The 12,251-nt window shown below is 39.3% G+C and overlaps 1 protein-coding gene across 1 annotated transcript; it reads left to right on the top strand.

Annotated features, from left to right (window-relative positions):
• Positions 1–3,099: 3,099 nt before the first annotated feature.
• LOC141628839 (uncharacterized) lies at positions 3,100–8,769 on the top strand. Its single transcript, XM_074441934.1, has 3 exons — positions 3,100–3,526; positions 7,714–7,881; positions 8,531–8,769. Exons 1-3 carry the CDS (start codon positions 3,100–3,102, stop codon positions 8,767–8,769), a joined length of 834 nt encoding a protein of 277 aa, XP_074298035.1.
• The last annotated feature ends 3,482 nt before the right edge of the window (positions 8,770–12,251 follow it).

The following is a 12,251-nucleotide window of genomic DNA, read 5'->3' on the forward strand; positions in this document are numbered from 1 at the left end:
ATTTTCCATAAAAATTGGCGGCGACTCCACAAATCCAGACTTGGTCAAACCTTTCACCGGTTTTAATGCCTCACAAATCGGTAACGACCCATGACGTACTTTGGCCTTTCGCCAGGGTTCTGTGGGATAAGTGTCGTTGCCTCGACACCAATGTACGGGATGCCGCGTGGCGCGGGAGGCCTGTGTCCATAGTTTGGCGACTCCGACGGGGATGATACACATAGACTTAGTCTGGTGTTACCTAAGGTGAAATTTGAACTAGGTTAGGGAATAGTTTATATAAGACAATTGTTGCTTCTCATTATTCAACCTTCCTAGGTCTTTTTAGACAGCCTTCCTAGGCTTTTAACCAAAACTATTCGACCAATCGTCCCGTCTGGATAGTGCAAATTCCTATTTATGCCCAAAGATGGATAACGATTGACGTCAACCATACCATGATGGTTACTCATATTTGTATCAAGAGCTTTCACTACTCGAGCGAATGGACTAGGAACCGACCTTACTTATGTTTGGCACGGACCTCTTCACAGACCAGGGTTTGATAGCTTGGCATGGCAACCCACCCTTTAAGCCAAAACCTTCTAAAAGCACTCAACATACCGTTATAATGCCTATGCCTATGGTTGTAGCTTGTATGTTATCACCTTTTGTAAACAAAACCATGACGAAATCTTCAAAAATATTTTTTTCAAAATGTAAAATATAAATCTTTCAAAAGTGGCGTAAATAGCGCAAATTCAATAAAATCAAGTCGAAACTCTGTTAAAATTTCAAAAGGTCTTAAGCATTACGCTGTCATTTTTAAAGTCACTTTGAGTCAGTACTACTACGATCACACACAATGGTTGTCTAGGAAAACATTTCAAAATCAACATCATTTTCAAAATCCGTCACACGACACAAAAGACACTTACGTTTTTTTGGGTCATTACATGAGTCCTTCGAGTAAGTGTGCGATGTGGTCGATTGTGTTTTGATTCGTCGTCGCTTCTTATCCTCAGTCCAACATGGTCGAAACTAACGAAAGCCAAGGAAGCGTTCAAGGCCAACCCAAGGATAATGGTAATAATCAAGTCTTGGCTGCACTACTCCGGCTCCAAGTGAGTCAAGATGTCGCATACTCTCGTCTCCAAACAATCGAAGGCCACATTGTGGCAGTGGAAGCCAGACTCTCTTATGTCGATGGTCCTATTCCTGACACCCCGTTGCACAAAGATCCTCCATCCTTTGAAAAACCTGAGATCATTCCTCCTATTCTCACTGAAGTAGAAAAACGTCTTCAATATCTGGAAGAGCAACTAATGTACCTCATGGGGGATGACATTTACAGAGAAAATAGTCGAAAGTATGAAGCAGTGAATACTCAACTGCCAACCAACATCAACATGACTGACATCCCGAAGTTCAAGGGGCATGAAAACACTTTAAACAACATTCGTGCTTTTAAAGATTACATGTCTATCAAGGGCATTAAGCCAGAGATGTTCCTAAGGATATTTCCTTCATCTCTCGACACCATTCCCAAATAGTGGTTCTACTCTCTAAACCACAAGAAATTTGCTACTTGGGATGCTGCTATTATCGAGTTCACTAACCAGTACGCAGATAATGCTGAAATCCAAGTCAACATGCGCACCCTAGAGGTCCTCACATCTAGAATGAAAAAGAAGGTTTCACCGACTTTCTAACTAGGTGGAGAAAAACTAGTACTCAACTGGTTGAGCGTCCAGATGAGGCCACCGTTGTGCAGAAATTTGTGGACAATCTAAAGCCTATCTATGCAAATCACTTAAGGTACCAAAATATCAAAACTTTCAAAGATTTAGCAGTGCTGGGTACAAGGATCGAAGACGATATTCGCAAAGGATTCTTGTCCACAACTATAGGACGCGGATATCAATGCTCAACATCAGCTGGAAGTCGCTCCTACGGTTCCACTGGCAAAACTGACGACGTCCACCTCATCAAGTCATCTAAGAGAAACAATCCACCAACGAAGTTCATTGATATTGGTGACACATACTCAAATGCGTTAAAAAGGTTGTCAAAATAGGGCAGAATCCAACCAATAGGGCCCACACCTGACCTAGAAAACAAATCTAAATCCTAGGATGGCAATGAATATTGTGAATATCACAGAGGTAAAAGGCACGACACAGAAAACTATTATAAGTTGAAGCATGCCATTTAGGACATGATCGAAGATGGACTAGCGCCTATCCCTCCCGCAAGTAAGCCTAACAACACAAAGAATCCTCTTGGAATTTTGATGATTTCAGATGAGGAATCTACCTTGTATTGCTCACACCTTATCTCTCCAGTCTGAGATGAGATCAACATGGTTGACCACAGAGAAATATACTCTACCATCACACCTACTATCGCAGATTTTGTCGCCTGGGCAAAGTGCGTGAGTAGACAAGTTACTGAACTAGAGGATGTCGTGTCATCCCTACGCAATCCCAATGTCTCAACTCAAGAAGAGGAAGCCACTCAAATGTCCTTTACTCTATCCCACGAATCTACAATGCAAGAAGTCATCATGGTAGTAGATAGTTTGGTTCAACAGATCATCGATCTAGAGGACAAAATTCTGCGCTTAAGAGAGCTCAACACTATCAATGCGTTTGGACATACGACGATGAAGATGTTTACCTCAAAGAATACCCTTTAGTTAAAGCCTTAGAAGATATTAACGTCGATCATCTTGCTCGATCAGGTCGCCTATATCAAAATGTTACCCCAGGACAGACGAGTAATTTAGCTACCAATGGGAATGTCACGTCTTCAATGGATAGTAATGCGAATTCCGCCACTGATCACCTAATGAAATAACTACAGAAGACAAAGGTTGATCTTTTAGTCTGGTAGCTAGTGGCTAGTTCATTTCCATATCGCCAAGCTTTACTGCAAGCATTGGCTAAACTCAACGTGGCATACGACTCTACTCCTGATGATGTAGTCAACCTAGTCCTTCAGAACTCAATCAAGCTTAGTAACCTAGTTACTTTCTCAGATGAAGACTTGCCACCTTTTGGCGTCACTTAAAATCTAGCCTTGTACATCACTGTCACATGTCTTAAGAAGAATGTACCAATGACACTAGTGGATGATGGCTCCGCAGTCAACGTCATACCACTAAAAATGGTGTATAAACTAGGCATGAAAGAGTTAGATTGGACTCTGAGTAATCAGGGTGTTCGCGCATATGATAGCACACGGCATAAAGTAATAGGCCTTATCAATCTTACTGTGGCCACTAGGCCAGTTGAAAGAAAAGTCAATTTCCAGATAGTAGACATCGAGGCATCCTTTAACTTACTTCTATGTAGGCCATGGATTCACGCTTCCAAAGCTATGACATCCACACTTCACCAAAAGATCAAGATCCCTTTAGATGGCCGAGTAGTGACGATCACTTCATCACCCATTAAAGTAGTAATCGAGAAAATTTCCAATAACCAATTTGTGTCAGATCCAATGCACGAGCTAGGAGGATTCCAGATCATCAATCTCGTAGAAAGTAAATTGGCTCCTCTATACTTCAACCCATATTCTAATCCGGTGGTCAACCACATACTCAAATCTCAGGGATACTTTAAAAAAATGCCACTAAACCCTATCAGGAGTAGTACTTTCCCGTCTTTCAAGGAGGGTCATTCCCAGAAGATACCATTAGGATTGGGATACAAACCTACAAAAGCAGAGGCTTTCAAAATGCTCACTCAAGTTCATAATCGTAAACATCAAGGAGTCTAAATGTGGCCGTATCACTCTACACCGAATGAGTATTTCATCAAGGAAGGAGACCATGAATCTTTTCACGGGTTTCCTGAACCTTAGATATTCAAAGGCAACAAGCTAGCCAAAATCGAAGTGTTCCATGATTGCTACTTCATTCTTTAATAAACGGTTCCTACCGTCAAAACTCGTCCGACACCTTGTCTCGACGAACAAGCTGTTAGCCTTTTATTCGGAAAGGATCGATTCGTCAAGGCAGCCCAAGATGAGATTATTACCATGATACTACAGGATGACCATTTTAACCCTGCAATGCTTGATGTGACTCTTAATTGTGCACATTTAGTCCCCTAATTGAACCTATTTTGCATACTAATATAGCATTTCATGGCCATTTTATCCATCAATTCCTTCCTATTTTGCGCTCCTAGTGCATTTCATATGTTTTGTAGGAAAGGAGATAAATGAGATGGAATTTCCGGCTCCCGTGCATATTTAGAAGCGTTTTGATGATATTGGATGGACTAGTATGAAGAGGAGGCAAGAATGATGACCAAGGATGTAGGAATAAAGAGTATATAGAAGGATCGTAGGCTTAAAAGCAAGGATGACGAGAAGGAAGCCATTGCAAGAAGAAATTGCTTGGAAACCAAACCAAGAGTTGCTCCTTTGGCTCTGAAAGTATGCTAGATGAAACGGCGTCAAAAAATCAAGTGGTTTAGGCTTTTCAATCACTCCAATAGCAGTCCTGATGAAGAAATGACGTCCGTTTTACAATCCGAGCTTAAATAGACAAGCTGTCCGCCAATCCGCTCGTCCCGAGACTCAAGACGCTCGTCCCCAGACTCGAGATGAGCGTCTCCCCTCCAAGACGTTCGGATTGTTTGGCAGACAAGAATGAAGAAGAACACTTTCTCAGATCCGAGCGCCCCGTGCTCGATCCGAGCGTCTCCAAGACCCATGATCCGAGCGTCCCGTGCTCTATCCGAGTGTCTCCAAGATCCATGATCTGAGCGTCTTCTCCCAGAGACGCACGGATCCCTTGGCAGAACCGACCGTGCTTCAAGACGATCCGAGCATATTGTGATGGGACTAGCAACGTGATATGCGCATCTCCTTCGAGAGGAGCATTTCCCTACTCAACATTTAGCAATGCTATTTACAAATCTACCCTTGCTTAACCTAATGATGTACTACTATATATACTCCATTTGTAATAATCAAGAAAATAAGTTCCCATAGTAGTAAGCCCTCTTAGAACCAACTTTCCTTAGATTAGATTAAGAGTAGATTAGAATAGATTATCCTTTAATCTTTCCACAAAATTACACATTAATTTTTCCTTAATTATTGTTCAAGTTTATTATTGAGTAATTCAAGTTTATTATTGGGTAATTGAAGATTATTGGGTTATTATTGGAGAATTGACAACTCTTCATCAATCAATCAAGTACTCTTCTTTTATTCTTTGCTTTATTATTTGGAATCATCTTCATAGGTATAATTCTCTTTACCCTTGTTTAATTATTGTTAATCACTTTCATTTATTCATCATGTTTTGCTTTGTTTGTATGATTGACAACCTTATTAACATATTCAACTTGTCATGAGTGAGTAGTTTCCTTAGCTAGGGTTAATGGGTAATTAGGGGAAACAAACATGGGGAATAATTCATGCTTAATCTAATATGTTCACATAATTTATTTGCTTTCTTGTTGTGATTTCAACTTATGCATATGTTATGTTTGATGAATTGCGAGCCTATGAATACTTGCATTTTCACCCATCACTTATCTTTTCAATGAGGCTTGTAAGACATAAACCAACTCGAGCCTCATTAGACCATGCATATAGTTGGATAGGAAGGACTAAGTCAACTTGTAGGTGTTGTACAATCTAATCGATTCGGCTCCGGGACCCAAACCTTCTTAGGGATTGTAAGATATACACCAACTCGATCCCATCACAACAATAAGGGCTTGCATATAATTGAAAACATGTTTGTATGATCAACTCCCATGAATCCCCTATGGACCCCTAATATCCTAGCACTTTTAGTCATTTGTTTACATTCATCCTTTTATTGCTTGTTTTACTTTATTGGTTGCATTAGTCTAGAACACAACTACAAACCCAATTCAATTGTGACACTAGCATAAATTGAGATAGATAGACTTAGAACCCAAAGCACACCGTCCCATGGATCGACCTCGACTTAACCACTAACTAGTTGTTTGTTGAGAATATAAATGTGTTTGATTGGGAGACCCGACGACAATCTCACCATCAACGCTCATCACAGATGCAGATCCAGCCAATCAGCAGAGAGGGTGGAGGAAGTCGATCAAATGGACCAATAATAAAGGAAGGCTCTTCAGTCTTACAACTTGAGAAGGATAGATGTTCAAAGGAGAACCAGAAGACAACGGGTTTGAGTCTGAGTTGGAGTCAGAATCGGAACCTGAGTCTAAGTCTAGAGAAGTCGCTATAGAGTCTCCTCATGTTATCATTCCCCATCCCAACATTTCTCCTAGCATAACATCGTTTATTAATAGTATTCTGGGAAATGTCCATGCAACTATCCCTCTGCCGCCACTAACTACTGCGTAGATGGTCTCTTTGTTTCAGCTATTTTCAAACATTAATATGAATAAATCTGATTCTGCTTACTCCTCGTGTTATTTTGATTGCAATTCTGTTTGTGATGATACTGAGGATGATCCTGACCCAGACTCAATCGAACTACCTCTCTACATAATTAAAGAAATACTAGAAGAAGAGGAAGGGGCACCAGTTATAGAGATAATTGAACCTATTAACATAGGGACATACATAGAACCCCAAGAACTTAGGATAGGGACGACCATGGACCCAATTAAAAGGACTCGCTTCATCGACATCCTTTATGAGTTCAAAGACTTCATCGCTTGGTCTTACAAGGATATGCCAGGGATAGACATGGACATTGTAGAGCACCGAATCCCAATCAGAACAGGTTTCAAGCCTGTAAATTAGAAGCTCCGCCGAATGAGAACAGAATGGGCTCTCAAAATTAAGGAAGAAGTAGACAAGCAATTCAAAGCCGGATTCATCAAAGTTTTCGAGTACTCAGACTAGGTGGCTAACATAGTCCCCGTACCCAAAAAGGATGGGCGAATCCGATTTTTTGTTGATTTCGGAGATCTGAACAGAGCCAGTCCGAAAGACGACTTCCCACCGCCACACATCGACATACTAGTAGATAATGCAACAGATCACGTACTCCTTTATTTCATAAATGGGTATGAAGGATACAATAAGATCAAAATGGCTAAAGAGGATATGCATAAAATGGTGTTCGGCACTCAGTGGGGAACCTATTGCTACACCGTTATGCCACTTGGGTTAATCAACGCTGGAGCAACATATCAACGCATCGCAACTACCCTATTGCATGACATGAGGCACAAAGAGGTGGAGGTATATGTAGATTACATGATCGTTAAGTCGAAGGACAGGCAAGGTCACATCGCCAACCTTCGCAAGTTATTTCTCAAATTGCGCAAGTACAACATGAAACTTAACCCTCAGAAGTGCGCATTCGGGGTAACGTCCGGTAAGCTGTTGGGATATGTAGGGAGTCAAATAGGGATAGAGATTGATACATCCAATATCAAGGCTCTAATCGAGATGCCACAACCGTAGCCAAAAAAGGAAGTTTGAGGTTTCCTAGGCAAGGTGCAATATATAAGTCGCTCCATTTCAAAGCTCCTATGATCTGCGAACCCATATTCAAGAAGCTCAAGAAGACGGACCACACTATGTGAGACGATGATTGTCAAAAGGCATTTGACAGAATCAAGGAGATCGTAGCTAAGCCACCTGTTCTGATGCCACCGCAGAAAGACCAGCCTTTATCTCTGTACCTCAAAGTCAACTGACTTTGGTCAAAAGAAAACCATTCCTCTGAAAAATGTTTTCAATGTCAAGGATATGATCACTTTACCAAAGATTGTCCTTTTAAGAGAACTTTAAGTACTCTGGAAGTGATACATTGGGGAGAGGATGAGGTTCTAGTCTATGACAATGAAGAGGAGCCTGATGCTGAGGCAAGTGAGGAAGTTCAGGAGACTGAGATGGTTGTCATGCCAGACTCAGGTCTGAACCTTGTGACATAGAGTGTTATGCATGCCCAACCTCAACCACTTGAGATGGACTAGAGACAGCAGATATTCAGAACTAGGTGCACAATAAAAGAGAGGGTCTGTAATCTGATAATTGATGGGGGTAGCTGTACCAATGTTGCTTCAAAAACCTTGATTGAGAAGATGAGCTTGTCTACACAGGACCATCCTCAACCATATAAACCAAGATAGTTAAACAAGGGAGCTAAAGTAAGGGTTGATAAGCAGTGCTTGGTTCCTTTCTCCATTGGAAAGGATTATTTAGATGAGGTTTTGTGTGACGTACTATCAATGGATGCTTGTCATCTATTATTGGGAAGACCATGGGAATTTGAGAGGGACTGTGTGCATCAGGGAAGGGAGAACACTTATTATATTAATCTAGGAAAGAAGAAGATTACTCTGACACCCCTACCACCAACTCTAAAATACACAGCACCACCCATTCTTGTTGAGCATTCCAAGGAAGTGTTGATGATTGGTGAATCATAAATGGTTCAAGAGTTAAACAACATGGAGATTATCTGTATTCTCCTTACTAAGGGAATAACAGAAGAAGCAGAGTTACCACTACCTGCTGAAATCAGGCAAATGTTGAAGGCTTATGAGGTTGTTTCTAAAAGAGTTGCCTAGGGAATTGCTACCTTTGAGAGGAATGGAGCGTTACTTTAATCTCATCCCAGGAGCTGTGCTACCAAACAAGGCAGCCTATAGGAATGATCTAAAGGCAACACATGATTTACATAAGAAATTAGGAGAACTGATGAGCACGGGGTTTGTGAGGGACTCTCTAAGCTCTTGTGCAGTGCCTGCATTGCTTGTACCAAAGAAGCAAGGATGGAACATGGAGAATGTGTACTAGCATTAGAGCCATTAACAACATCACTGCCAAGTATAGATTCCATATTCTAAGACTAGATGATATCCTAGATGAACTTAGTGGGGCAAGGATCTTTTCAAAGATAGACTTTAGACAAGGCTATCATCAGGTCAGAATCAGAGAGGGAGATGAGTGGAAGACAACATTTAAAACCAAGCATGGTCTCACTACGCCAAATCTGGCCATCAATAACGAGCATATCACAACGGTTTAATGCATATAATAACAACACTTAGATTACCGTTTTCCAAATATTGGCGGAAACCTAGACCGCGTTAATAATAATAACGGTTTTCCTCGAAAACCGTTGTTATTATAAGGTGACAACGGCTGCTTAACAAACCTTTATAAAAAACGTTTAACGGTTACTAAAACCTCGTTATAGAATCACTCTTATCAACGGTTGTTAGACAACCGTTACTAGTTTAAGAAAACGACATTTCGAAAACTGTTACTAAATTAACACCAGCAACGGTTTGTGGTACCCATTGTTATGTTATAGCTATGAGTTTCTGAAAGAAAAGTAGATCTATATACAAACATATTCATATATGTTTTATTTTAATTTGTCATAAAATTAATAAATGATCTTATGCATGCAAACTTATAAACAAAATAAAGAAGAAACATTCATCCTTACATTGGAAATTCGGTTTATATGGGCACAAGAGAGATCACCTTCTCTCTTGTTCTTGTGCTTTCATTAGTGGAAGAACTAAGATCCAAGTATAGGATCTCTCCCAAATCTTTATACCCAAAGCACACTCTTAATAAAATTAATTTTATGAATACTAGACAATATTAATTTTGTAGAAAAATTGACCCAAAAATATTTTATTTTGGTCTCCTCAAAACCGGTTTTAGAGAGAAGGAAGAGGAAGGTTTTTATCTTTCTAAAAACTTAATTTTTGATGAATGAAGAATGAATAATACACTAACTACATTTTAGTGTATATTAGGTAAAATAAGATGAAAAACCAAAGTAGTTTTTCATCTCAAAAACCGGGTGGAAGGGGGGGGGGGGGGGGATTAGAGGGAGCCAATGCATGCTTGAGTTGTTCTTCACAATGAGCATTATGGTTGCATGGCTAGTTTAATAGGTAATCATTGTGTTTACCACTCACATTATAAACACAATATTATCCTTAATCCTCCTTAATTTCGGTACATATGTGTAAAATGGAATCCATTTTATTTTTGTCAATTTGTCTTATGTCACATGTCATATGTTACATAAAATTGTTATGTATTTTTAACATATTAAAAATCAACGTATTAATAAAAATACGTCATATATAAAAATCGACTTAGTAATTCATAATTACTTGTACCAAAATATTTTACCAATTTATAAATCACAATAAATTGTATTTATAATAATTCATTCAATTTCAATTATTTCCTTAAACAATAATTTCATCTGAGTAATGAAACAATTCGGTTACTCAGACCATATCTCATTTAATCAAATTTCAATGAGATACGTAAATAATACTTCCAAAATCTTCGGTCAATTTTAAATAATTTAATTGACTCGTAACGTTATACGATCAATTAAATGATCAATTAAGAGTGTTGCCCTATAGGTATGACCTAGGGGATCAATCGATCACCACCGCGCACGACAAATGTCAAACTCTAGTCAACCAATCATTACCGATATGTGTGGACCAGTTGACAGTAAAAATTACTTCCCAATTGTATTATTTATAATGAGACTTAAACATGTGATCATCATGATCAACAGTCGTGATCGCATTATTGTTGGAGGAGACATATTCCAACAATCTCCCACTTGTCCTCGACAAGTGTGCGTCACCAATTCTCTTGTCCTATTACTATCTCCCACTCAATGCAAGGTGTCTTTCAGGTCGTACTTGCAAGTGATCATATCGAGAGTGGTTTCCTTGATCTGGAGAATAACTGATTGACCGGATTTATCCACCATGGATACATTCCGAGCGTGGCCCTGAGATATTGTTATAACCCTGACTAGGGGTGGATAATTCCTATCGCACTCATTCCCTTCAACTAGCCACATCCATCATAACCCAAAATATGCCCATTTGACCCCATTTACGAAGGTCGTAGTAACACAAATCAAAGTTAATCTGAAACTGTGCCATCTTAGGCGAATAGTCTTTAGTCAAAAGAATCGACTTATTTGAATACTATAGCAGCTCTCGCCACGACCAGGCTATATAAATTTGCCAGAACTCTATAAGCGGTCATAATGCCCGACAAAATGTTCCTATCAGTCTGCCTATGTGATCGACTAGTCATCTCACATGACTCTATGGCACTTGAACTTGCCATCAATCGCATCACACTCTAGTCACATCGAGACGTCACCTCATACAAGTAACTATGGGCAAATACAATGCTAATCCGTGTTCACTTAAACGGGGTTCAATTGTCTCTACAACCCGTTGGATGTAACAAAGTATAAGGTGAGTTAATAATAACTCAAACGACAAATGTCGACATCACACTCGGGTAGTCAATACCATATTACAACCTTGTCATGCATATCGTAAGTGTGTAAACACTTGTTGATTGCAATAGAAGTTTAACATGTTACGTGTCCATGTGTTCAAACTTCTTAATCGTATTATCCTTTATATTCATGTTATCACTCATTGCATGAACCTTACCAAGTACACATCAAGGTTCCCGACCTTGGTTTCGGTTCTTTATCCTTAAAGAACTTCCTTATTGATTATCACATAATGAACAAATTTGTGATGAATGATATAACTTGCACTGATCAAGTACTCCATCCACACACAATGCACTAGGTATATGTTTTGTAGAGTCTTGCAACAATTTGTCAAGATGATTAGCCTAGCACTTCTCACAAGTCCTAGCATATTAGGAAAGATTAGTTTTGAGCAACCTTTTATTCAACTAAGTATCTTTCCAAACTTCCTATTTCTCCTTTTAGCTTGAAAAGTATAGGATTTTCATAAATCTTTACGTGTGTTCGGATTCTCTATAATATGTGCAACCTCTTGACACATAACAGTATATTCTCAAAACACCGAAATCGCTCATCGAATTCTTCTCGAGAATTCATGACGTTTTTACTATGGCTTACCAATGATTCATCATGCTCTTATGCATATGATTTATAATTGGACATGTGCATGATTATTCTAATGGCGGAAACATTAGTAACTTATAATCATGAGATCAACCGTTCTTAGGTTCAATGAACGACCATGACTGCTAATGGCAATTCCATTTTCATCTACATGAATAACCTATGTGTATGTTGATACGATGTGTATCTCTTAATACTAATCCAATATTTCTTGATGTAATTGGATTCATCATAGTCCAAATTCATCCAGAATTGAAAACTCAAATACTTCTTTGTGAAGGAAGATATTAGCTCGTCATTCCTAATGAGTAATGAGTTGTAAACATTCAGAGGATGATAGCTCCCACTAAATTCCATGTCT

The sequence above is a fragment of the Silene latifolia genome, chromosome Y (genome assembly GCF_048544455.1).
Source record: "Silene latifolia isolate original U9 population chromosome Y, ASM4854445v1, whole genome shotgun sequence".
NCBI lineage: Eukaryota > Viridiplantae > Streptophyta > Magnoliopsida > Caryophyllales > Caryophyllaceae > Silene > Silene latifolia.

Coding starts and splice junctions, on each gene's coding strand:
- LOC141628839 (XM_074441934.1), top strand. CDS start 3,100: ATGACACTAGTGGATGATGGCTCCGCAGTCAACGTCATACCACTAAAA. Junction 3,527..7,713: donor GATCATCAATCTCGTAGAAA/GTAAATTGGCTC, acceptor TTCAATGTCAAG/GATATGATCACTTTACCAAA. Junction 7,882..8,530: donor GGTTGTCATGCCAGACTCAG/GTCTGAACCTTG, acceptor TGTTTCTAAAAG/AGTTGCCTAGGGAATTGCTA.